The sequence below is a fragment of the Camelus bactrianus genome, chromosome 14 (assembly GCF_048773025.1).
Source record: "Camelus bactrianus isolate YW-2024 breed Bactrian camel chromosome 14, ASM4877302v1, whole genome shotgun sequence".
Taxonomy (NCBI): domain Eukaryota; kingdom Metazoa; phylum Chordata; class Mammalia; order Artiodactyla; family Camelidae; genus Camelus; species Camelus bactrianus.
In genome coordinates this window covers 57,962,615-57,990,334 of record NC_133552.1, presented here as the reverse complement: position 1 = coordinate 57,990,334, position 27,720 = coordinate 57,962,615, and the positions used below count along the sequence as shown (strand labels likewise).

Genomic DNA, 27,720 nt, shown 5'->3' with positions numbered 1-27,720 from the left:
GCAGAAACGGGAATATCTCCTCTAGCTTCAAGCCATTTATCCCGGGTGGGAGGGGGAAGGCATCTTCTCACGTTTTTTTGGTGAGATTTTGGAAAGAAACCTAGGACATCTTGCTCCTCTGACAAATTTCTAAGGTGACGTGCAAGCATATTGCTCAATGACTGTTTACCTCTTAATTATTTTGGATACTATATTCATTTTAGGTCAGAACTAGGATATAATGATGCTTTTATAATTGTTATATACAATAAAACTATATGAGCACTTAATTATTCACTGGGGCCTTTTGTGTAATCAGTATGTACATGCATTAATGCCTGTTTTATTAGTCTTGGGTCATATTTCTACTCATTTAAATGTATAGTGGTTGACAGTTGTTTAGTTTCATGTTATATTATTTGTCCCATCTCTGATTTATCTGATGTTGAAATCTGATGTTGGTCAGAAATATGACTGTTTGGATTCGCTGCCAATTCCAGGAATATACAGATCCCACACCACCCTCCTTAATAGGTGATATCAGAATGGACTATGTTTACGCATAGCTCACTCATCTAACTGGAAATCTTGGAAGATTGTTTGCAGTCCTTAGCTTTTGGAGTGTAATGTTTGGAAGAGAGAACGAAGCAGGACAGTTTGATCAGGGCACAGGGTTCTATATAACAGATACTCAGCAGGAGGTGGAGGAGAAGGCTGAGACCACGGTGGGTGCCACTGCTCTGTGCACCCATGTGGCATGGAGAGTGGCCCAGAGCACAGCCCCGGGAAGCAGGCTGCCTGGGCCCGGGCTCTGACTCCACCTATTGGCTGTGTAATGTTCGTAAGTTACAGAACACTTCTCAGCTTCAGCTTCCCTTTCTGTAAAATAGAGGAAAAAAATACTTATGTTATAGGGTTCTTGTGAGAGTTAAATAAGATGATCCATGAAAAGTACAATAGAATCTTACTCAGCCATAAAAAATAAAATAATACCATTTGCAGCAACATGGATGGACCTGGAGATCATCATTCTAAGTGAAGTAAGCCAGAAAGAGAAAGAAAAATACTATGCGATATCATTTATATCTGGAATCTTAAAAAAAAAAAAAAAGACAGAAACGAACTTGTTTACAAAACAGAAACAGGCTCACAGACATAGAAAACAAACTTATGGTTACCAGAGGGGAAAGGGGGTGGGAAGGGATAACTTGGGAGTTCCAGATTTGCAGATACTAATTACTATATATACAATAGATAAATAAAACGACAAGTTTCTACTGTATAGCACAGGGAGCTATGTTCAATATCTTGAAATACGTTTCAATATATAATGAAAAGGAATATGTGTATGTGTATGATGACTGAAACATCACACTGTACATCAGAAATTGATGCATCATTGTAAACTGACTATACTTCAATTAGAGAGAAAGAAAGAAAGAGAAAGAAAGAAAGAAAGAAAGAAAGAAAGAAAGAAAGAAAGAAAGGGCAAGCGAGCTCAGCCTGTGGCTCCAGGCAACCACTCAGGTAGCCCCTACAGCTTCCTGCTCCACTCTCTTCCTTCAGGAATCAGTTTAAGCATCAGCCCCTCCTGGTTTCCCAGGAAAGCTTAGATGTAGTTTTTGCTCTGTACTTCCCACACCGTAACCATATATCCATCTGGATGATGTTTCCTGACTGGCTGCTATTATCTCCTTAAGATCTCTATCCAGGTACATAGCAGAGAGCACACAGTAAGTGCTCAGTGCATATTTATCCAATGGATAACGGTACATCTCCCTCCTTTTCATCCTCCCAGTGCTGGCTCCCTACCACATCATGGCCCCTGGCCCTAGCAAGAGAATGGACTCTTCTGAGGGTCTAGAATGAGATTCCTACTCCCTTTTCTGTGCTTTATGCCATCCAGTCCTGTGCCAGAAATGTTTTAGGTTCTCAAGAAGTGCTTCTTAACATCTGTTGATTTCACAATCAGCAACTCTTTCAGATGGACTAAAAAGGTTTTATGGTTAATTTTAAATTATGGGTGATTTTTGGTGTTTTCTTCTCTCTCTTTTTTTTTTTTTTTGATATATTTTCAAAAATGTCTCACTAGCAAAATTGAAAAATGAAGGAAGAGAAAAAGGCTCTAAACCTTCTCCAGCATAGGAGAGCAGGAGGCATGACCTCTGCGTTAGTGCCCCAGAAAGAGCACGAGCTTGTCTTAGTCTAACAGGGACAAGTTGAGGTATTTCGGGGACCAAGATTCACCAGGGCACTAACCCGCGTTAATGCAGGTCACAAACCCACGAGGGAGGATCATAGTCATACATCACATGGTTGACATTCAATAAATGTCTTAACAACAACAGTAACATTCTCTGCATCTTTCAAGTTCCTTAAGATGTTCCGACTGCTATTTTTTTAACATTTTTTATTGATTTATAATCATTTTACAATGTTGTGTCAAATTCCAGTGTTCAGCACAATTTTTCAGTCATTCATGGACATATACACACTCATTGTCACATTTTTTTCTCTGTGAGTTATCATAACATTTTGTGTATATTTCCCTGTGCTATACAGTGTAATCTTGTTTATCTATTCTACAATTTTGAAATCCCAGTCTATCCCTTCCCACCCTCCACCCCCCTGGTAACCACAAGTCTGTATTCTCTGTCTGTGAGTCTATTTCTGTCCTGTATTTACGCTTTGTTTTTGTTTGTTTTTTTTTTTTAGATTCCACATATCAGCGATCTCATATGGTATTTTTCTTTCTCTTTCTGGCTTACTTCACTTAGAATGACATTCTCCAGGAGCATCCATGTTGCTGCAAATGGCGTTATGTTGTTGTTTTTATGGCTGAGTAGTATTCCACTGTATAAATATACCACATCATCTTTATCCAGTCATCTGTTGATGGACATTTAGGCTGTTTCCATGTCTTGGCTATTGTAAATAATGCTGCTATGAACATTGGGGTGCAGGTGTCATCCTGAAGTAGGGTTCCTTCTGGATATATGCCCAGGAGTGGGATTCCTGGGTCATATGGTAAGTCTATTCCTGGTCTTTGGAGGAATCTCCATACTGTTTTCCACAGTGGCTGCACCAAACTGCATTCCCACCAGCAGTGTAGGAGGGTTCCCTTTTCTCCACAGCCTCTCCAGCATTTGTCATTTGTGGACTTTTGAATGATGGCTGTTCTGACTGGTGTGAGGTGATACCTCATTGTAGTTTTAATTTGCATTTCTCTGATAATTAGTGATATTGAGCTATTTTTAAATGGAAGCTATTTTTAAATTGACTGCTATTTTTAAATGGAAGATTTATATAGCTTTCTAGATAAACAGGTTTTAGAAAACCTTCCAGATGTAACTGAGAGATTACGGGCTAAATAAAGGTTTTGTGTTCAGAGAGATATAAAGAAAACAAACAGTCCAACACAAATAGGAACATGCCTTAAGATGGAAACATTTTACTCAATCCACCAATTATCAGTTTACTCATTCTTGCTGGTTATGCGGCTGTGCAGGTGTTGGCCTTGAGCAGGTGTGCTTGGGGCTGGGGAGGTCCCCTTTGAAGAGCAGCTGCTGGACATTACAGGCCCTGGCAGCTCCCAGAACATTTTTCTGTCCAATGTCCACGTGAAATCACCTGGCCCAGGCCTTTTGGTACTTGGCATCCTGGAGGGTTGGACCTGTCAGCCCTGAATCCTAGACTATATCTGCTACCGGCCCTGGGTAGCTGCCGCATTTCTGGCCACGTAATTTGGTCCACTGGGCCTTAAATAAAGGGCTCACTGTCTCTAGCTGTAGAAGGATTTTGTGTCACTTACTGGCTTCTGAACTAGTTCTTGACACCATTTTGGAAACACAGCCTAACCTTTCCTGGCATTGAGGGTTAGACTGTTTCTTGCTAACACTTCTTTTATATTTCTGTTGAGAAACTGAATTGACTTCAGTTTTCCATAGGGCCTCTGTGGAGTGGCTGAAGGTATTTTCCACCGAAGAGGGCAACCTAAGCTGGGCTATGCCGTTTAAAAGTACCAATGTATTATTAGAGCTTATTTGCAATTCACCATGTGCTACCAACCCGAGGGCACAGATGGGCCACAGTATTGGTGATAACTCAAAGTTTTCTTGCTTTTGCCCCAACTATTTATTGAAGCCCTCAGCAATCAGAAAGAATCTCGCCTACCTACCTGGGAGTGTTTCACCTATTTTCACACAAAAAAATCTCAGATCACTGGGCACTACACTGGGAACTCTGGTCTCTGAGGGGTTCTGAGGGGTTCAGAGAACCAGGCTTCTCTGAGGGGCCCTGACATGGATACATTCGTGCCCTCAGAGTAGTGAGTGTTGCTGTGTTTTGCATCAGGGAGTTGCTGGTGGCTCCCAGTTCTCCTAGTATTGTGGCATAAAATAACCCACTGGGAATGGAATGGAAGTGCACCATCATCTCACATTCAGAACATGGGGATAGACCCACGGATGGCAAGGATTACCGACACCTGGAATGATGGGCCATATTCAAAACCCCACACTGATGCTATTAAATTCTGCTGGCAAGATGCAGTCAGATTCTGTGGTTCAGAGCATAGATTCTGGTGCCAGGCTGCAGCCTGGCTTTGAACTCTCGCTTTGCCAGTGACCAAGTTGATTGTGGTGATGGATGCACAGCTCTGTGAACATGCTAAAAAGCCATGGAAGTGGGCACTTTAAATGGGTTCATTGCATAGTATGCGAGTTGTATCTCAATAAAGCTGTTACCTTAAAACCAAACGTCAGCAGTTGGAATTACCCAAGCTTTGAGAATGTGAAACAGTACCTTTCTCTCTTGGTACTCATGGGAAGTCTTTGGGTTCCTCTCTTGACAACAGTAGCAGCTAACTTTAATGAGTGCTTGTGTGAAGTGCCAGGTTCTCTGTTTCATCCTCATGCTATAAGTTTCCGTCTCCAGTTTAGAGATATGTAGCAAAAGCTCAGAGAGATTAAGCAACTTGCCCAAGATGACACAGCTAGTGAGTCCCCATGCTGGGGTTTGAAATCAGGCAGATGGGCTCTGCAGCCTCCGTCCTCCCCGTCACCTCCTCCCGTCTTCATTGAGAGCATATGTTGAAAGGTTTGGGACTCTATTTTGTCTCTGTGAGCTTTCCACTAGGTTTAGATACATGTGGCTACCCTATTTAAATATTTACCGTGTAATTTGCCATCAGGGAAAAAAAAAAAGGCGGTGTCTACCTTTTGGGGGAAATAATTATTCTAGAAAGGCATAAACTTAGAACCAGCAACTCCATTTGACTTTGCTGCCGGGCGTGTGTTTGATCTCAAGATCATGCCAAGAAGGTGTGTGTTTCTCAGCCTTTTCATCTGCCTTGTTAGAAAGCCAGTGCTCCAGATATTAGCAAAAGCCTATGTATGGATCTGTTTATAGAGAGGGAAAAAAGGTGGGCTAGGGGGATTAATTGGGGGAATCGTTGAACATTCTGGTAAGACTTGGGAACCCAGAGTGGTTTTGTGATCTAACTTGTCGTGGGCATGAAAGACTATCCACGAGGAATCTGCAGTCCCCCCGCGCGCTCCAGGTCGCTTCGCCCGTTGGCTTAGGGCGGGTGGCTGTTTCCCGGCACGGCGGCGCATCTTGCCACCAGAATAGATTAATTTTGTCATTACCCTTTCTCAATTTCCGTCTTTGACTAGAAGAAAGAGGTTAATTGTGTGCCATTTCTCAGGAGAATTAGGTATCAGCGTTTTAATTCCTGATATTTTTATGAATTGTGGGCAGCTAATTAAAACTTAAAGATTAGAGGAGCTACTTTGGCTAAGAGGCCTTTTGCAGGATTGTGAAATGGAGAGAACAAAGGATTGTCTTTTCTTTTTATTCTGACAGTTTAAATGAAACTTCAGGCTGGAATAGAGCCTTAAATTGTTTTACGTACTGAGTATTCACTGTATTGATTCTAATTTTAATTTTGCAGCAAGTGGTGCGGTATCTGAAAGCTGCCAAGGGGTTAACGCTGAGATGACTGGGAATATTAAGCAGTGAGATGTATGTTTGGAGGCTCCATCTGACCCTTCTTGACTTCGGAGAGACATCTTAAAGTCAGATAGGAACCACTCTCAGATTCTCTTAGATGTCCTTAATTGCCATCTCAGAGCTCAAAACGAATTTAGCTCTTCTGTTCTCCCTCCTGCTTAGCTGGTTGAGCTGCTCGGTGGCTGGTTAATGGATCTGCCACAAGCATCGTATTGCCCTTGGTCCCTCTACTACCTGGTTGACTTCCAGGCTATTCCATTTCTCTGGGCACCGCTTATATCACCAGAGCCTACATTTTGGGGATGTGAATCAAGGAAACCATAAGCCCCTACCCTACATTGTGCAAGTTAGAAAAAAAAGGCACATCTTCATCTAAAGCAGTCCCCACAGACACGTAGCTTGGAAAGTCAAGTGTGGATGGATTTTAGCTCCTGCCACCTCCTGACTCTGCCCTTGGGCAGGGCACAACCCACACAGTAGATCACAGTGGCCATGATTCAGACAACTCTTTCCATCTTAAATGTCTTAGCCATGTGTCTCAATATGCTTCTTTTTTTTTTTTAACCATTTTTTCTTTTTTTTTTTTTTGTGGGAGGAGGTATTAGGTTTATTTGTTTATTTTTAGTGGAAATACTGGGGATTGCACCCAGGATCTCCTGCATGCTAGGTGTGCACTTTGTCACTGAGCAGTACCCTCCCCCACTTCAATATGCTTCTTGATGTAAAATAATTTTTTCCCTCTGAGATGGGACTAGGTTAGATGAGACTGAGCAAGCGTCTAGATGCAAACTCAGGTGCAAAACCAGGCTGTGCTCATTTTGTATATCCCCAACCTTCTGGTTTTTTCCTTCCATCCAAATTAAATAAGCAGCTACTAGGGCCAAGAAATAGCCAGGTTGGGGGTGGGGGAGTGACAGTGGGGCAAAGGAGAAAGGACTTTCCATCCAGTTGGAAGAGTATGGGCAAAGACTATGAAGCTGGAAAGACTTTGGTGCATTCTAGGAACTGAAATCAGACCAGCAAGATTGAAGCTTAGAGATGAGGGAGAAGCAGGAGGCGGGATGAAACCGCAGGGAGGGGAAGAGGGCAGATCATGGCGGGAGGGGGCCTGGAGTCCCTGCTAAGGATTCGGGACTTTATCCTACGAGGAACAGAAATCTACCCAGATACTGTTTGAAGCGCAGATGAAAGATGGTCAAAGTTGTGTTTTAAACATGAACTCTGGTCACGAGAAGTGAACCAGCTGGAAGAGAGCAGGAGTGGATGTGGGCAGTCTGTGCAGAGGCTACGGCCCCAGTTCAGGCAACCAATCACGGTGAGTTGAACGTGGCACTGGTGGAAAGTAGGGGAAAAAGAATAGTTTAGAAAAGCCTTGAAAAAATTAAAATCTGCAGGATTTGGTGATGAATTGACCAAGGACACAGGAGGGGAGAAGTGCTGAGGTTGAGCGTCAGGTTTCCAGTATGAGTGACTGGACAGTATTAGCACCGGCTCCTGAACTGCAGAACCCTGAGGAGCAGGTTTGAAGAGTGAGATCCTGAGATCAGTTTTGGATGCGTTGGGTTTAAAGTGCCTGCGTGTCCTCCAGGTTGAGCTGGCAGTTGGATTTGTATGCTCTGGCACATGACTGAGGGCAAATAGGGTGGAAGGCCCCTTTGAGACTCACACCAACAATTTTTGGTGGCATCCGTCCATCTGCATGGATGAATGATTTTTCTGCAATAACACTTAGTTGCTCCGGTGCTGGCACAGGACTGGCCAATGGTTGGGTGAATCTAGGTGGAGAGTAAGTCAGCTGGCTATGCAAAGAGAGAAGGACAAGGGAATCGTGAGTATTTGCAATATTATACTGGTGGAAAGTGGAATTTAGGATGGATAGGGAGGGAAGAGAAGACAAAAAGGAAAGTGGAGAGGGCAGGGAGAAATCCAGTGATCCAAAGGTCTGGCAGTCCCATAAGACTAATGTAACATCAGGTGAGAAATAAAGGAAACAAACATAAATAAGGTGACATTTACAGGTTCCAGGGCTTAGAACCTGTTATCTTCAGGGACCATGATTCAGTCTGCTACTGAGTGCTTGAGCAAGGAAGCAGGGAGGATAGGAGGCTGTGGGTAGTTGCATGTTTTCACTACTCTACCTCCAAAATTACACAGAGTTGTCATCTTTGGAAGCCACACAGTTTCAGGTGATGTTAAAGTCAAGAACAGGACTGTGAGGATGATGTCTAAGCTGGAGGAGAGGAGGAATTTATTGGAGATGAGCTCAAGGAGATGAGAGTCCAGATCCCAGATGGGTGTTCACATAGACCTTGAAGTCACATTGGATGATGGCAGAAATGGCGGTGGTCCAATGGTCAAGGTCTTCAGAGAATGAGGAAGTGTGATGGTAAGTTAGAAGAGGACAGAAAAGGAGATGTTGGTAGGGAAATAAAACTAAAGGGTGGGAGAGAAATTATCTGGAAGCTATTTCCAACCTCCATCATTGCCTCAATCCCCTATTTCAACACTTACCCTCTTGTGATTTAGCAAATGACCATTATTTTGGCGAGGGTGGTGGGTTTGAGAAACTCCATAATTAGTATGCCTTGACAGATCTTATTTTCAATGGTGAAACTTTGTCCAAAATTTTGTGTTTTAGGACACACTTTTGATACTAGTTTATTTTGCTTTTCTCTGAATAATCTGATGAATGACTCGGTTGGTTTTAACATGGGTTGCTTTCAAAGATTTAGTCTTTTGAAAAGTGTTTTGTTCCCCCGCTGCAAATGACACAAACCGTGAAATCTTGAGCACAAAGAAGCATTGCTTGGTTCACTCAGCTTGAATCATGTGGTTTTCATCAGGCGTGTCTCTCCTGGGTGGCAGTTAGAGAAGGGTTTAAAGGTAATGCAGAAAATAGTCAACACAGTTTATACCTCACGCCCTAATTCTGCGGGTTTGCCTCTCCCCCAAACCACACTTGACCATCATCTCATCTTACTTGAGCTAATCCAGGCTCACAGTACCTTCTGGGAACACTTAATTAGTGGATCCCTTTCCATATATAAGTCTGGTTAACAGTGCACTAGGTAACAGGAAGCTTGGGGGTTGCTGGGACCAACTGACTCTGGTTCCCGAGTCCTGCTGGGTAAAATGAGGAGTTCCTCTGGTTAGAGTGGGTGGGCAGCAGCCAGGAGCCTGGGTCGCTGCGTATCATTGCCTTATATATCAGCCCTTTGTGGATGCTGTCTTACTGCTTCTCATTTTTCTCGCTGCAGTCTTTCTGAGAAACCTCATTGTTCAGCCCCACAGCTCTCAGATCTGTCCTTCAGTTCAGAGCTCATTCTTATGGTCCCGATGCATAGACCAAACATCCCACTCGAAGATCACACAGCACACCCCGACTCCACTTGCTGTTCCCCAGCTGAACTCGCAGGTGAGCCCTGTTACCATGCTGTAGGCAGTCTACACAGCAACTGGCCACTTTCTGGGCATTACCTGCATTGGCACTACTGGCTGGGGCCCAGTAGAATGGCCGGTGAGTGAACGGGGAGGAGGCCTGTTGGCATCTCAAGGGACATGAGGACAGGGCTGTGTCCTTGGCAATTATAGAACCTCATCAGAATGGCCCATTCCTTCTCCCTGAGCCACAAATGAGAAAACAGCACAGACAGGAGTCAGAAGAAATGAGGAAACAGTCCTCTGCAGTTTTCTAAGACGTGAGTAAGAATTTGACTTGGCCGAGGAGCCAAATCAGCACTCTCCGAGTGGTTTTACTCACTGCTTCCTCCACCTGGGAAGCCCTCCTTCCTCCTTCCTGTGCTTTTAATACTCCCAGCACTTCCTCTTCAGATCTTACTACAGGCGTGAAGCCTCCCTGGTTACAATGGTCCACACTAGTCTCTCCCTCATCTGAAGTTCTACTGGATTTGGATACTTTGGCTGTTTTTGGCTTAAATGTTTCATGTGTTTCTTTTCTATCTAAAAAGGTACATCTATATCTATATCCTAGGTCTTTGGTTCTATTCTGATCATTGAAAGCCATGTAGATTTCACACAATGTTGTCATCTTAGCGTGTTAGCAGGTAAATAAGGATGCTCAGGTATCAAGTCCAAAATACAACATCCGTAAATATCTTCTCTCCTTCACACCTCCAGTTTCTATGCTTTAGCATACCCACATTTTGTACCTTACCACCAGCCTGTACTTGAAGATCAACAAGATCTGTACCTGCTGTTGTAAGATCTCTGAGATGGGCGGAAGTGTGGACGACATGCCAGAATCTGTTCCAAAGACAACTAGTATAAAACATGCACCTTAAGCTCCGGGTTGATTCACCTGGATTGTACTTCATAGGATTCAGAAGGAGATCGGAAGATAGGGTTGGGTAACAGCAACATGTCATCGAAGATTAAGTGAATGCTGATGACAGAGTGAATGGAGAATGAGACGGGCGGAGAGAACAATTAGTTGGCTCTGCTCTGAGGCATGCAGGTATACGGTTCCTTTCTGAGGAAAGCCTGCTAGCTGACTTCTTTTATTCAACAGACTTACCATGCAGCGTCACTACGCTTTGCAGAGTAATCTTTGCATGAATTCCGAGGAGGTGCCTTAGTAAATCATGTATAACCAGATTTACAATACATTTTTCATAATTGAAATCTGGAATCATGTTAAAGCTCTTATTACTCTGAAAAGGCTTATCCAGTTAAACCATGTTCCCCCTCCCTTTGAGATCTCTGTCCTCTGCAATCGTGGAGTGATTAATGTCGTTAGAGACTGGGTAACAATGAACATGTGGCAGAAGTATTATAACATTAGTGTTGTGACATATTCCATAAAGGTCTCATGTTATATTCTTATGTTCACTTCGGATTTTTGCATCTTGCATTTTGACACACACTCCCCAAGCCACAAAAATTTGAACTGATGATAGCTGTAATACATTTTTTTAAAGTTTTGATCTTAAAGATGAAATTGTTTCTTGGGCACTTGTGTGCTGTGCTTTTGGGAGTGGAGATGCTTTTTGGAGGCAATATGGGGACATGTTCCAAAAGCATTAAAAATAAACATGTACTTTAACACAACAGTCCTACTTCTAGGAATTTAACTCATGGAAACGATCAGAGATGAGTACAAAGATTAAGCAACAAGGATGTTTGTTACAGAATTATTAATACAGGTGAATAACTGTAAACAACACAAATGTCCCAAAATAGGGAAATGATTAAATCAATTATGATAACATCATGATTATTTGTGGTGCAGTGAGTTATTACGTATCCTTAAAAACCATATGAGAAAAATGGGAAAAATATATTGCTAAATGGGAAAAATTATAATACAGATGTAATACTGCCACAATTTGGTTTAAAATTATGTGTATGCACTGACTGAAACAGATTGAAACTATAAATATAAAATAGCGAGCTGTGGCTATCTGTGAGTCAAGGACTAATCGATAAATGACTTTCTTCTTTGGTCTCTTGAATACTTTGTAAAGTTTCTACAATGACACGAATCATTCTTTTATAAAAGGACAAATGCTAGGCTAATGCTAGGGAAGACCCTAAGAAGCCAGACAGCAAAGGGTTAATGACACACAGACAGGACACCCTACTTCGGGTGCATAGGGATGAGGGAAGGAAGCAGAGAGAAATAAATGGTACCAATTAAATGTTCTTAAGTAGGACCCTGCCCAGGAACTCTCAAAATAGACAGGAAGAACTAGTCTCAGGGAACCCCCAGTGAGATGAGTGAGCCGGACTGCACCTAAGAGTGACTTGAAGCACGCACACAAAAGGATGGAGACTGGGGAAGAAGTGACAAAGGAACAAAAGTGGATCTCTAAGATATCTAAGGAGATATCTCCTGGGGCCTGCCAGGAGCCGGGATCCTAGAAGGCTCACCATCCCCGGAAGGCAGGTATCACCAACTGTGAGACCTACAGGTGCCAGGTGGGCAGTGTTCGTGGGGCAGGAAGAACAGGCTGGGAGATCTGGGGAGTTGAGAGTGGGTTTAACACAGAGTTGCTGGAGCATTTGGTCCTTCAAGATTAGCTAGAAATTTGAACTATTAGGTGGAATCTCCTAAATTAAGGTTGGCACCTTATTTTTTTTTCATTAATAGACTTTATTTTTTAGGGAAGCTTTAGGTTGATAGAAGAGTTGGGCAGAAAGTAGAGAGAGTTCCCATATACCCCTTCACCTGGGCCCCCCAGATTCCCCTTTCATTAACATCTTGCATTAGTGTACTACGTTTGTTACAGTGATGAGCCAATATTGACACGTTATTATTAACTAAAGTTCATAATTTACCTTAAGGGTCTCTCTTGGTGGTGTGCATTCTATGGGTGTTGACAGATATGTCATGACATGTATCTACTATTACGGTATTGTACAGAATAGTTTCACTGCCCTAAAAATCCTCTGTGCTCCACCAATTCATTCCTCCCTCTCTTCCCCTGAACCCCTGGAAACCTCTGGTCTTTTTACTGTCCCCATAATTTTGCCTTTTCTAGAATGTCAGGTGGTTGGAATCATACAGGATGTTGTTTCTTCAATTGGCTTTGTTCACTTAGCCACGTACATTTAGGTCCCTAAATGTCTCTAAGTGTCTCTTCATGGCTGGACAGCTTATTTGTTTTTAGTGATGAATAGTATTCCATTTTGTGGATGTACTACAGTTTGCTTTTCCTTACAGCTGTTGAAGGCATCTTGGTTGCTCCTAGTTTGCTCATTTGTTCTTTCTCTCTTCTTTTCTCTCCTTCCTCCCTCCCTCCCTCCCTCCCCCCTCCTTCCTTCCTTCCTACCTTTCTTTCCTTCTTTCCTTCTTTCTTTCTTTCTTTCTCCTAGTACTTTTTTTTAAAAGCAGCTTTATTGAGGTATAATTGACATACAATAATCTGCACATATTTCAAGTCTAAAATTTGATGAGTGTTCACATGGCTATATACTAGTGAAACCATTGCCAAAATCAAGATAATGTATCTACCTCCCCCAAGAGTTTCCTCCTGCTCCTTTGTAATCCCTTCCTCACACCCCTACCTGGCACCCTGTCCCCAGGCAAACACTCACCTTTCCGTCACTTGACGTTAGCCCACATTTTCTAAAGTTTGTATAAATAGAATCACACAGTGCAAATTCTTGTTGTCTTGCTTCTTTCACTCAGCATACGAGGGGGAAGGTATTTGCCCTGGATTCTGCAGGCGTCTAAATTTCAAGAAGCTGCATGTCTCTTGAGGATGGTAACTAAGAATGTGCAGCCAGAGATTTGCCCTACTGTCAAATGCCCCCTCATCAAATATCTCCTTATACACCATGCTAGTTATGAAAATGGCTTAAACTGTTCTCTCTTTCAGAGTCATGTTTCAAAAGTCTCCACTCTCTTTAGTCCACACGTGTCACAATCTGATACAATCTGAGCCTTCCAAGCACCATGGCCCCCGGATACCGCCACTTTCTTGTTTTGATATGACTGACATGGTTTTGATGGAGTGAAGCTCTCAGCTTTCCTTTGCCCTGTGTTTTGACAACTGCAAATTATAGAAAAGTGTTTTCAGCGTGTAATTAAGTGAAGGATAAAAGTAGATTATGGAATGTGTGTTCTATTATTCCAGTTTAAGACAATTGAAGGAATCAATCATTACATTCATCTAGAATGATGAACAGCAAAAGAGGAATCAGAATTATTCTTTGATGGTGAAATTATGAGTGATTTAAATATTTTTCTCCGTGCTTTTCTGTTTTTCAAATTTTCTAAAATGAATGTGTGCATTGTTATCAGAAATAGTGTGAAAAACTTTATATTAAACCTCAAATTTGGGCTTTTGATTTGCCGGAAATTAGCAAGTTCTTTGGGGTAAGTTCCCACCCTCAGCTAACTTGAATCCTAAGGCAAAGATAGTCACTATTTATCATTCATTATTCATTCATTCACTTGTTCCTCCAGTGAACATTTATTATTCAGCTATTATTTGTGAGGTGTTGAACACAAAGATGAACACAGTAGCAATCCCCTTTCCTTGGACAGATCCCTCTACAGGTTGTCAGTTATACAGGTCACTTTGCTGATTTGGAGGGGTGAGGCAGGTGGGCGTGGGGAGGGCACTTAAGAATTCAACTAGAAAATAGGTTTTGAAAGAGGACGAGAAGGGTGTTGCTCTTGGTTCTCAAGACCGTGGTCTCCATTCCAGGGACAAATGTCTTTGAGCATGATTGTACTGGTGCCTCCATCAGTGAACTAGAAAAACAAGGACCGGTCAGTAAGTAGTTGAATGCAGTGGCAACTGCAGTTCCACCAACGTGCTAGCTGACTCCATTATTCTAGAGATTTTTTAAAATTAACTTCTTACTTTGATTCCTATGCACTTGTGAGAAATCATACAAAGAGATTCCACATGCCCTGTACCCAGTTTCCCCCAATGGTAACATCTTGCAAAACTCTAGTAAAGTAAGTATCACATAGTCTAGAGATTTTCATTTCCAGGAAAATGAAGAAGAGACAGGTCTGGCTCCACACCAGACTTTGAATGTAGCAGGCGCCTCTGCCTTTCCTGGCACGATTCTGCAACATTGGCTTTTTCTCTCACACTTGAATGAAGACCTCCCTTAAGACAGATTTTTCTTTATACCTTAAAATATTTGAGTATTTCCTTAAAGGATTACATGACAATCACCTTAAATCTTGATTATTTTGTTGAATGAAATTAATATATAAATGTGAAGGAACAGCTTCGAATCATCAGGTTACAGGGACACTGTGAACAGAAAATCGTAACCTATGAACAGTCAGGATGTTTGTAGCAGTGTGGGGAAGACTGAGGGAGGGGTTATTCCCAAAGGAGACCATTCAGCGCAGTGCACAGTCTCAGAGTGGCCTTGACCGGGGCATCCGGAAGTGAACGTAGCCTCCGCCACATCCATATGGTGCCACACACAAGGAGGCTTCTATTTTTCTTCTGGAAGAAGAGGAGCAGCCATACTCAGAGATTCTTAAGACATAAGTTCAAGGGGAAAATCTAGGAGGAGAAGAGATGGAAAGTTTTCCCAGGAGGAACCCAGCCCACTTCTCAACTTTAAAGGAAGCACAGGCGCTCCCTCGATCTTTCTATAGAGATCAAGGGGAAGTGAGTCAGGAGACCACCTCGATGTTCAGCTGATGAGTTTATCCTTAAAGGCTCAGCGCTTCCCTATTCTCATTCAAAAACTCATTTAATAAATATTATTAAGCACTTTTCAATCTGTCCATCCCTAACTGTTGAGTTGGCAGAAAGGTGAGAATTAAGAGTAACTGTCTGAGATACTTGACACAAAGATGGGAGGAAAATAAGTGTCCATTATCAGGAAAGAGATATCTCATATTTTACTCATCCTGGTTGCCTTGTGTCAGGAAAGAGCAGTGCACTATGAGTCAGGACACTGAAGCTCTGTCGCTGACTAGGTCTGAAATCTTGGATAAGTTATTTTTTGGCTCTGGGTGGGCACTGGTTTTCTCAAATGATTGGTCCAAAAAATCTTTAAACTTCTCATCAAATCTATAATTTATAAGATAATATGGCTCAAAAAGACCACGTATAGCACTAACTGTAGAGTCACAGGCGTTCCTGGTACTGCCCGACAAATGCTAACTTTTACAGAAGTAGCTGCCTCCACTCAATTGTGAATTTCAATTGAAATTAAGCAGAATTCTTCATGTCACCAGAAAGCAGCTAAGGCTTACGATGGTGTCCCCCTGATTTCTCCTCAGTGTCTCTTCCCCCACCCACATGACCCACACCGACGCTTCTACTAAAGCTAAAATTTTGCAGATATGTTGAGGGTGACCTGGTTGTGAAAAGAGATTGAGCTTATGAGTTTTAATGTCCAGTTTCACCATTATCATCAGTTACAAGTTAAACTGTGTTCCCTCTGTGTTTCCCCACTAAATTGATGTGTTGAAGTCCTGTCCCCGGTACCTCAGAATGTAACCCTATTTGGAAATAGGATTTTTGCAGATCTAATTAGATATAAGATGAGGTCATGCTGGAGTAGAGTGGACCCATAAACCAGATACTTATGTCCTTATAAAAAGGAAAATTTGGACCCAGAGGGACACACACGGGAAGAACGCCATGTGAAGACTGGAGCTGGGGGGAGGGAAACAGCTTAGTGGTAAAGTGTGTGCTTAGCACGCACGAGGTCCTAAGTTCAATCCCCAGGACCTCCATTAAAAAAAAAAAAAAAAAAGAAATAGAAAAGAAAAAATAAACAAATGAGGTCTAATAAAAAAAAAAAGCAAGAATGAAATTAATGCTGCCATAAGCCAAGGAAATGCCAGAAGCTGGGAGACAGTCTGTAAAAGATCCTCTCCACTTGCTTTCAGAGGGAGCATGGCCCTGCTGACACCCTGATCTTGGACTTCTAGTCTCCAGAACTGTGAGACAATAAATTTCTACCACTCAGTTTGTGGTTCTTTGTGTTAAAGTAACCAGACAAGGAGGCCATTGGTCTGAGTGGCTCTAATACTCTGGTCGTCTATGTAAGCAAGTCAGAGCCTAAACCACAGTGTGTAACTGTAAAAGCCTCAAGGTTAAGAACAACCAATCACAGACAGTCAGCTAAGCTTTCCCCCTAAATACAACCACTTAAACTACAGCCAACCAAATAATTTCCTTGCTTTGCTTCCGCATCTTCTCTGTAAAAACCTTGCCCCTAGCTCCCAGTGGTGGGGCACTCCTAACCACGTCCAGTTTGGAGCTACCCAATTTGAATCGGTATTTGCTCAAATTAACTCTTAAAATATTTAATATGGTTTATCTTTTAACAGTTCCTTATAAAGCCGTAGCAAACTAATATACCATCTGTGTGATCTTGGGCAACTCAAAGTATATGAGCTCAAACTCCCTCAGTGGAAATTGAAGACATATAGGAAGACTTTTTTTTTTTTTTTTAACGTAGGTCTTTTTTTAAAGTGTGTTTTACTCTTTAACTCTTCACCCTCCATAGTTCCAGTCCCCAAGTGCACCATGGCTTTGCTTGTTCACTTACAGCTTTGTATTTCTTTGGGTCATGAGTGAGGACACACATGATTCCATCAGAAGACTGTTCACTCTGCCATCATTTCTGTATCTTTTGCTGAGTTTTGACCTGGGCTTGGAATTATCCTCAAGATGAAACCCATTTCCATAGCATAAATAGACATTGGTGTTCATAAATTTAAATTGAGTTCTGTGGCTACAAAAATATTACGTTGTTTTAAATTTCTCTCCTAATTGAAGTAAACTGAGACCTCCAAGAAATTATCTTGTTTTGCCCTACTTTCAGTCTGTTCTGCTTATACTGGAATGCTTTTTAGAAATGAAAAATTCATAACAGCAAAATTTACATTTAGTAGATAGCTGTCTGCCATGATTTGTGAGAACGTATTTCTTTTTTATAGCTTATAAAATGAATTGGAAGTTTAGAGTTATTCTTTTGGGCTATGTGTGTGTGTTCGTGTGTGTATGTGTGTGTGTGTGTGTGTGTGCGTGCGGGGGGGCACTTGGCCTATTAAAAGTAACTGAATTAGTTTAGATGAGATTAAATGAGAAGGAATCATTTTCAAAGACAGTGTTAGGCACCACAGCTAGATGCTTTTTGACAGCAGTTGTAAAATAATGAGCTTGGTATAAAGCATTAGATTCAGGTCAACTATTTTTTGAAGATGTATTTTTTATTTTAAATGATAGAATTCATTTTTGTCACCTCTTGAAATTAATGAGTGGCCTCAAATCTGATTTACCTACAATCTCTGTGGCTTACTTAAGTCTTGTCCACACATCTATTTGTTATAATTAATGATGGAGATCCTAAGTTCTAAGGCTAAGAGAATAGCATACATGTAAACATAGCATATCTTCATTTAATTAATTCAGCAGAATCCAAAAAAGAATAGTTCCCTTCATTTCTGGGTAGTAATATTGTATAATGGGTAAATAATATTTTCCATATGCTGAAGTTGGAAGTACTGATTTAGTTTCCAGGAGGAAAAATATAATGAAAAGCACTTATAATTAGCTTCTTGGATTAGATGTGTGTATGTGTGTAAGTGTGAATGTGATTTGTAGATGAGGAAACTGAGGCTGAGAGAGGTTAACCATATTGTCCAAAATCCTTGAACTAGTAAGTAGCAGGACCAAGATCAAGAAAACAAATCTGTGTTGTACCAAAGCCTTATTCTTTTTCACTACTTACAGGAAGTTCCTTTATATAATGTCATCCTCACAAGTACCCATCATCCTTAATTTTTTAACTTAAGATTTTAAAATTACTTATGTATTTATTAAATTAAAGTATAGTCGATTTCCAGTGTTGTGTTAATTTCTGGTGTACAGTTTAGTGAGATCTATATCTATATCTATATATCTATATCTACACATACACATTCCTTTTCATATTCTTCTTCCTTGTGGGCCATTACAAGGTATTGAATATAGTTCCCTGTGCTATACAGTAGAACCTTGTTGTTTATCTATTTTATACACACTGGTTAGTATCTGTAAATTCCAAACTCCCAATCTATCCCTCTCCATCCCCTTTCCCCCCTGATAACCATAAGTTTGTTTTCTGGGTCTGAGAGTCGGTCTCTGCTCTGTAAATAAGTTCATTTGTGTCCTTTTTTTTTTTTTTTTCCAGATTCCACATATAAGTGACATCATGTGGTATTTTTCCCTTTTCTGTCTGACTTACTTCACTTAGTATGATGATCTCTAGGTTCATCCATGTTGCTGCATATGGCATTGCTTTATTCTTTTTTATGGCCTAGTAGTATTCCATTGTATGTATATACACCACATCTTCTTTATCCAGCCATCTGTCGATGGATATTTAGGTTACTTCCTTGTCTTGTCTATTGTAAATAGTACTTATATAAACACTGGGGTGCATATATCTTTATGAATTAGAGTTTCCTCGGGATATATGCCCAAGAGTGGGATTGCTGGATCATATGGTAAGTCTGTTTTCAGTTTTTAAAGGCATCTCCATACTGTTTTCCATAATGGCTGCACCAGACTATGTTCCCACCAACAGTGTAGGATGGTCCCTTTTGTCCACACCCTCTCCAGCATTTATTGTTTGTGGACTTTATAATGATGACCATTCTGACTGGTGTGAGATGATACTTCATTGTAGTTTTGATTTGCATTTCTATAATAATTAGTGAAATTGACCTTTTTTTTTTTTCATATGCCTATTGGCCATTTGTATGTCTTCATTGGAGAAATGTTTGTTTAGGTCTTCTGCCCTTTTTGATTGGGTTGTTTGTTTTTTTTTGTTACTGAGTTGTATGAGTTGTTTGTATATTCTGGAAATTAAGCCCTTGTCAATCACATCATTTGCAAGTATTTTCTTCCATTCCATAGGTTGTCTTTTTGTTTTATTTATGGTTTCTGTTGCTGTGCAAAAGCTTTAATTAGATGCCATTTGTTTATTTTTACTTTTATTTCTATTGCCTGGGTAGACTGCCTTAGGAGAGCATTACTACGATTTATATCAGAGAATGTGTTACCTATGTTCTCTTCTAGGAGGTTTATGGTGCCTTGTCTTATGTTTAAGTCTTTAAGCCGTTTTGAATTTATTTTTGTGTATGATGTGAGGGAGTGTACCAACTTCATTGATTTACATGCGGCTGTCCAGTTTCCCCATCACCATTTGCTGAAGAGACTGTTTTTTCTCCATTGTATATTCTTTCCTCCTTTGTGGAAGATTAACTGACCATGCTGTGTGGATTTATTTCTGGGCTCTAAATTTTAAAATTCATGGTTAAAAAAATAAGTACTAGATGTGCATAGTTCAATATTCAAAATTTATGAAAATATAGAATGAAAATAAATCTCCTTTTCCCTTTGGTTCCCCAGCCCTTGAAGCCCCTTCCCAGAGACAGCCACTTTACCAGTATCTTGTGTATGTTCTAGAAACAGAGAGGCCCGCGCGCGCACACACACACACCTACACACACTGCTCTCCCTCACTATGTTAGCATGGTGAATATGTTTTTCACTTGATGTTATATTTTGGTGATCCTCCCAGACCCCAAACAGTCTTAACTGCACATTTGTAAACTCTGGTGGATCTGCCAGTACTAAAATTGTCTCGAGACTTTACATTTTGAGCCCATACAACCCCTTACAAATGTATAGGTGGTATTTGCTGGACTTGATAAGAAGTGAGCAGAAAAGGGAGTGATTCCCTCCCTTCCACAGATCCATATTTTGAAGGAGGAGTAGCTGTATTACTTACCCAAGTCAGTCATTCAATTATCAGGGTACACATAAAAAAATCCAAATTAACTACCCATTGCCAGGATGAAGGATAAAAACCGAAATGATAAAATAGGGATTAAAAGACACAAGTGTGCATAAATAGCAAAGCTCTGTGATGGCTATAAAGATGAGTGATGCAAAATCTGAAATTAAAAAAACCAGTTTGATGTGTAAACACAGCCTTAAGGATAGACTATCAAAAAATGCATGCAAGAGGGGAAAAAATGCATCTGATTGAAATACCAGAAACCACACAGCCCATTCCTCACCCTTGATTCCTCTGAAGAACAATTCACCCCACCAAGAAAAGAAAAGCTCTTAGATGTAGAAAGCAAAATCCTTATCAGGATAGACACCCAGCATTTAGGAAACAATTTGAACACGGGGAAAAAAATAATCTCTTTTCCCCATGATGTGGCAGCAGAGAATAGATCAGAAAGCATCAGACAGAGGAGTCCAGCAGGGCTAAAAACGGGGAGGATTTTCACATTCAGAGGTCTGGAGAAAAGAGCGGGCAACTCACTGACAAGCAGAAGACAGATGCAGATGATTGATTTTTCTGTATTCATCTTCGCAACGGCTCTGAAACGTTTACCAATCTATTTGATTTCTTACCAAGCTCTGAGCAATTTCTTCCTCCTTTGAATGTAGAGACAGCACAGCTGGCATCCTCCCTCCAAAGTTTTACATGCCTTCCCCACGTTATCCACTCCCCGATTCTCAAAAGTATCTAATTCAATTCACTCCCATGAACACACATTGCGTCCTTATCTGCACGATGGTAATAGGTGCTGAGAAGCAAAATCAAAGCAGAACATCACTTTTCATTCCAAGTCTTGCGTCAACTGTAAAAGAACAGGGTAAAATAAATTGCTTTCTAATAAGGCATTTTTCTACTCTCAGATTATTTCACTCTGTGATACACACTTGCCTCTCTTTACTGGGTTTCAGAACAATCCTTAGAATAGTCCTTTCCTTGATTTTATGGCTTCCACTGACAACAAATGGTCTCAGAATGCCCAGGAGATGTCTCCTCCTGGATTCTGCAATTCAGTTTCTAGCAAAAACCTTCCCTTTTGTAAATAAGGCAATGTTTAAATAAAGCCTTACTTATGATCTGAGATCTTCTAGGCTTATGTCCTTAGATCTGTGATTACTTACACCGCTTCTTAAGAATTCTTTCTGAATTCTTCTCTAAGCCTTACTTTGCTTACGAACAACTTGGCTGGGAGTTTATTACCTTTGGATGTACGCAGAAATAATGTGTGCATGTATATATCTCTCTGCCTCCTTTCTCGAGGGATTTGAGATAGGCTGGAGAAATACATAAATTTGCAAATGAATAAAATAAAACTCCCAGAATCCAGGAACATATGCGAAGGCAAATGTCAAACAAAACACCGTGAGAATCAATTGCTTGATGTGAGGCTGCAAATTTGGTTCTAAGCATCAGAAATGGCCAAGGCAAAGAAAGAAACACTGTCCTAAGATTCACAGGATCTAAAAGTTCAGGACAAGCGAGTTGCTATGGGGAAGCACAGCTTTTCTGGATACTGAACCCTGAGAGACTTCTCTCCCCTGGATCCTCATAAAAACAACATTGTGAGGTATATTAGATGACATTAAAATGCCTTACAAGTTTCACGTATTTTGCCATTACATGCCTTCATATAGGCTGAAGGCTTGATACGAAAAGATAATTCAGTTAATGTAATGGGAAGGAGGGACCCCAAATTACTGCTTTAGCCAGCCTCCTGTATCAGGAAGAAGATTTCTTAATTCTGTTCTGCCCTGCTTAGGGCTTACATCGAGGGTACCAGTATTAAAGCACAGAGAGGAGGAGGCCATGTACTATGGCAGAGATTGGGATGATGTGGCCTCAGAGCAAGGAGGCTGAGGAAATGCAGCCACCAAGAAGGAAACTGGAAGAGGCAAGGAGGACTCTCCCCTAGAGCCTTCAGAAGGAGTTCAGCCCTATGGACACATAGAGTTTGGATTCCTGGCCTTCAGAACTGTGAGAAAATACATTTCTGCTCTATCAAGCCCCCCAGTTAGTAGAAATTTGTTAAGGCAGCCTGGGGGAAACGAATACAAGTGGAATATTTCAGATGACTTAATTCCAACTTTTCCTTCAGAGCAGTGCCTGAAATGGTTTCACATCAGCTCGCTGTCCAGAGCCTTCCGGCTCTAAGACAGTCCTGTTTCCACGCTGAGGAAGTGCTGATGCTTTGACAGGCAGCCACCGCTGCCGGTCTGGCTGCTTCCCCTCGCTGCCCCCGAAGCACTGGGGAGGCCTTGGCACATGGGAGCTGGACAATGTGCCACTTTCGCGTCCGTCAGAAGTCTCTTGTAAGCCCTCGTTCCAAGTGGTCCTGCTGCCCCCTGACAAATAGTGACAATTTTGAATTTCTGGTTGCATGGTACTTTGTGTAATTAAAAAAAAAGAAAAAGAAAAACCTGCTGCAGAGAGGAACTGAATAGGAGAATAGTACATTATTATCTGGAGGGAAGAGGGTTCCTAATTGTGGAACAAAGCAATTCCTTGTACGTCAGCCCTAAATCAATGTTTCTTTATTTCTAAAGTTGTGTGACGGCCTGCAGTGGTCTTTCTCGCACGTCAGGGCGCAGTCAGGAGTGATGTGTGGTTAGCAATGCGGCTTGTCTGTGAAGGGCCTTTGACGAAAAGCTCACTGCATCTATTGACTCCCCAGAAGTCTGAGGTCACAAGCTTGGCTGGATCACATGAGCCCAGATAATGAAGATGGTTTTGCCCTCCTGAAACAAAGCCAGAAACTTTATCTACTTCATTGTGCCCTTTGGGTCATGTGCTAACGATGAGGATTTGTCTACCAGTAATCCCCCTAATGACGGCTTCTCCCAGCCCTTACACAAACCCCGCAAGGCCCCGTGATCTGGCAAGCCGCGCAGAATAAAGGCAGCACGGCATTTGGCTTTTGAACTGAGTTCAAGGCAATTAAAGTCATGGGCTAAGGAGGAAAGGAGGGGGTTTGGAAATACCAGTATAATAAGCAGTATGACTAGAGCGCTTGGTAAATTAACTCAATTAGACAAAGCCTGCTTTAACAGGGGAAGACGGTGAGAAGCGCTACCCTCATTAAATCCCGCTGCTAGAGACGCTTCTAATGGAATTAAATCTGTTTTAGTTGTTTGAATCACATAAAATAGCCTGTGCGTGTGCACGTGTGTACGTGCACACATGTGGGTTCTGTGATCTTTGTGCTCTTTTTTCAAGAGGAGAGGAACAGAACGCAGAAAAAAACAATATACCGAAAAACCGCAAATCCCCCAAAGCAAAAATCAAGAGCTAGGTGAAGGCTCCAGAGCTCGAGAGTGGAAGCCAAGGAGAAAGCAGGGGAGGAAGGAGGAGCAGAAGGCAAGGCAGTTCTCCCGATTGTGAAGCCATGGGCCCCCTTGGGTGGGGGCTTCTGCTCGGCTGCCTCGGCTGCGGACTCCCGCCGGGAGCCCGGGCGCAGTTCCCCCGGGTCTGCATGACGGTGGGCAGCCTGCGGTCCAAGGAGTGCTGCCCACCAGTGGGTGCGGACCCGGCCAACGTCTGTGGCTCTCGGGAGGGCCGCGGCCAGTGCACGGAGGTGCAGGCTGACACCAGGCCTTGGAGCGGTCCTTACGTCCTGCGAAACCAGGATGACCGAGAACAGTGGCCAAGGAAGTTCTTCCACCGGACCTGCAGGTGCACAGGTGAGGGAGGCGGGCAGAGGTGCGCATGCGCCCGGCTTGGTGGGAAAGGCCCGCTGGCAATGGAGCCCCTGCTAAGGAAGAGGGGATTCTTGACATGGTTAGATAGGATTGCAAGGCAAACCAAGTTTGTCCATCGTACACAGCGAGCTGAGTAAGGCTGATGTCTTGTATACACTTCGCACCCTTCAGTACGTCTAGTTATGGAAACTAAATGCATCTTCTGTGGGCCAAGCTCCATTATGTGAACGCATGTCAACCACCACGCGCTTGTTTGTTGGGGCGGGGAGCTAAAGAGCCCAAGAGTCAGCTTTGAAGCTCAGAGCAAGTCCTTTCAAGATGGATTCGGTGACCTCTCCTTCTGAAATGGGTCTGCACTTGTCGAAGAGGGTGGTGGGGGAGGCTTGGCACCTGGAAGACAGACATTGAGGGTAAATGCTCTGAGTCTTAGTGTTTCTAATGTTTTGAGCAGGCCTTAAGCAGGATACATCTTGCTCTTAAATGTTATGACTGGGTTGCAACTTGCTAACGTTGCAGAGATCGGGGGGGGGGGGGGTTGGGCTGGGGAGGGGGCAGCGCTTTCTCCGGGAGCTCAAGAAGAGAGGGTTGTTATTCAATAACAATGGCTTTTTCCCCCCGCTCTTGTCTGGGATTGATGTGAGCATTTCAAAATTTGCTCGGCGTCCCTCTTTTAGACCTTGGTCTCTCTTATTACCTGTTTCTTTGAAATCTCCGTGCCGTTGTTACTCTGCCGGCTCTTCTGAGCCTTTGAGATCCTCTTTAGTGATGCTCCCCTCCAGTGTTCTGCAAACATGCACAGCAGTGATAAACACTCAAAGGCTGGCAGGGTGTGCGAAACACAAAAAACCCAAGCGGCAACTTCAGCAGAGCCCTTGGAAACGTTTCTACGGTGTCCAGCTGCAGAAGAGTTTTTCCTTTTTAAATTATATGTTTTTATTGATGTTCTTCTATGATGCTGGAACATAGGAAAATATAGGTAATTAGGCAAGGTAGGGTACAGGAAGGTAAACTAAGGGAATGTACAAAGGGCATGTAGGAATGATATCAGGTTTTTTTAAACTTAAAAAATTCTGGCTTTATAATCATTTTATCGTCATATTCTTAAATTCTGTGATTCAAAGGAACTGTTAGTTTTGTCTTAGGGTATCAATTGTGATAAAAAGGTTTTAATAGCATGTTGAGTATATTCATTTTTTTTCTAAGCTAATTGAGCGTTTGCTTGGATAGACATTATCTTGCAGATTCTCATGGTTTTTCAGTCTAATGAGATGCAGCAGATTTCATTTGACTTGTGGGGCTGAAAACCACACTACACAGTAACTTCTTTATCTATGACTCAAAAATTATTCTAAGACATTTAGTCCCAGGTCAATCAATGATAGAGTGTCACAAGTTACAAAGGTTGGGAGTCTCCATTTTATAGAATTCTGGGGGCAGAAGACATGAGGAGATCAGATACAACTGTTAACTCTCCTTGTCACAGTCTACTTCATTTTTTTTACTTGGCTAGCAAATTTTTTTGTTTTTTTGTGTTTGTTTTGTTTTTTTAAAGCAAGGATGGAAGGAATTGAGAATGGCAGAATAGAAGGGATAATTGCCTTCTCCTTGTCCTGCAGGAACGCTTATGAATATTCCTCTAGAAGTGGCAATAACTTAGGATCACAGTGACCTACTTTCAAAACATAAAAGGGTATCCCCTGCTCTGAGAAGGATAAACATACTTAAGAAGGTAGAAGACCAGAAACATGGCCTGTCCTGTAAATCCAGAAGGACATCACATGTCTATGGACTAGTCAAAGGAAGCCTCAGGGTGTATGGTCTCCAGTTTTAGCCATTGTCAAGGTCAGGACTGCCCCTGAGAGCCCCTACTGGGTTGTGATTTGCCTCCCTTCCTCCATGATTTGATCTGTCTAGACTCATCTGTCTAGACCTTAGGATGGAAACATCTATGATTCTAGATGGTCTTTTTCTTTCATTCTCAGGGCACTAGGCTGAGTCTTCAGTGACCAAGCTAGACAGCTATCGAGGACACACAGTAATCACTGTGATGTATCATATGCCCTTAAGCAAGACACATGTCTTTCAGTTTATTCTCCTTAAAGAGTGAGTTGTTCGCCTTTTTTGGGTAATTTCTTAATGATTTAGGAGGCAGTCTTCAGAATTTAAACCTGATCTTGAGTGCCCCAAAGCCCTCCACTCTAGTAACCTCAAAATTTCTTTGCAAATAGAACCCCAGGGATTCTTCTGGGGTTACCCAAAATTTATTAAAGAAGAGATGTAGATTAGCGTCTGGTGACCAGACTTTTGATGACCTTGAGCTTTGTTAATTCAGTGGAAAGATACACAAACCAATCTTCTGTTGACAGACATTTAGGTTGTTTCCACATCTTGGCTGTTGGGAATAATGCTGCAATGAATGTGAGAATGCCCGTATCTTTTTGAGATCCTGATTTCAGTTCTTTTGGATAAATACTCAGGAGTAGGATTGCTGGAATATATGATAGTTTCGTTTTTAATATTTTGAAGGACCTCTGTACCGTCTTCCATAGCAGCTGCACCATTTTACATTCCTACCAGTAGTGCGTGCAAGGGTTCCAGCTTCTCCACATCCTAGCCAAGTGGTATATGTATTTGCAGTTGAATACTATTCAAACTTAAAAAAAAAGGCAATCCTGCAATATGCAGCAACATGGATGAACCTGGGGGATGTTATGCTAAGGAAATAAATCACAGAAAGACAAATACTGGATAATTCCACTTATATGAGGTATCTAAAATAGTCAAAGGATCAAAGAGTGGAATGGTGGTTACCAGAACTGGAAGGAAGGGGAAACAGAGTTACTAATCAGCAGGCACAAAATTTCAGTTAAGCAATATGGATAAATTCTAGAGTTCTGCACGACCTTGTACCTAGAGTTAATGATAATGTACTGTTAAACACTTAAAAAGGTGTTAAGAGGGTAGGCCTCATGTTAAATGTTCTTAGCACAATAAAAATAAAAATAAAATAAGATAAAATAAAAAGCACCCATAGTCTTCACAATCTTAAAGTACATAAAAGATTTTAGCCCAATAAAAAGAAAGAAATGCAAACTCTTGGGGTGGGGGGGAATTGTGTACTCAAATTCTCTACAGAGAACTTCTCTATTCTCCCTGGATAAAATTAAAAGCAAAAAACTTCTGAACTCAATTGTCAAGAAAAGCTGAAGACTTTCAGGAGACTTTGGCATTAACCATTCACCTTCCAAATTTACCTGCCAGATGGCATGCCTGAGGATAGATTATTGTAACTGTGTCTTCAGATTTTTGAAAAACATGTGCACCAAATTGTTTTTGAACAATTGTCTGAGAACTTCTTGTTTGTACAAGTGACTAAATGCCTCCATTTTCCAATCTCTAAAATGGGGATAATGATGAAACCACACTTGTAAAATCCTTTGAGCTCTGTAGATGAAAGACCTTACATGAATATAAAGTATTGTTATTAATATAATAGAATCTCTAATTAAAAGGAATAGGCTATTTAGAGCACCTTGTAAATTCACTAATCGGTGGTCTTTAAGCTTATTTAGTCTAATAGTCTTTTGAGGTTGAGCTGATGCAGTTCGTGTAGGAACGTGCATTGTTTGGTTGTCCTCACTCTCTTTCCATGTTTGTCCGAGTCCTGAGTAGGTATAAGACTTTGTCTTTGTAAATTTAATTTTTGCCCTAGTATGTCCTCAATGATAGATAG

The 27,720-nt window shown here is 41.7% G+C and overlaps 1 protein-coding gene across 5 annotated transcripts in view; it reads left to right on the top strand.

Moving 5' to 3' along the window:
- Positions 1–27,720, top strand: part of LOC105072677 (dTDP-D-glucose 4,6-dehydratase) — an 89,270-nt gene that overhangs the window by 37,533 nt on the left and 24,017 nt on the right. Inside the window, exon 1 of one of the 5 annotated variants that reach the window (XM_010959692.3) lies at positions 18,645–23,969. The exons of the other annotated variants lie outside the window; for them this stretch is intronic. Within the exon in view, the coding sequence (XP_010957994.2) occupies positions 23,675–23,969 (295 nt within the window). The 5' untranslated portion in view covers positions 18,645–23,674. Of the gene's footprint in view, positions 1–18,644; positions 23,970–27,720 lie in introns of those variants that run through there. 5 annotated transcript variants of the gene reach the window in all.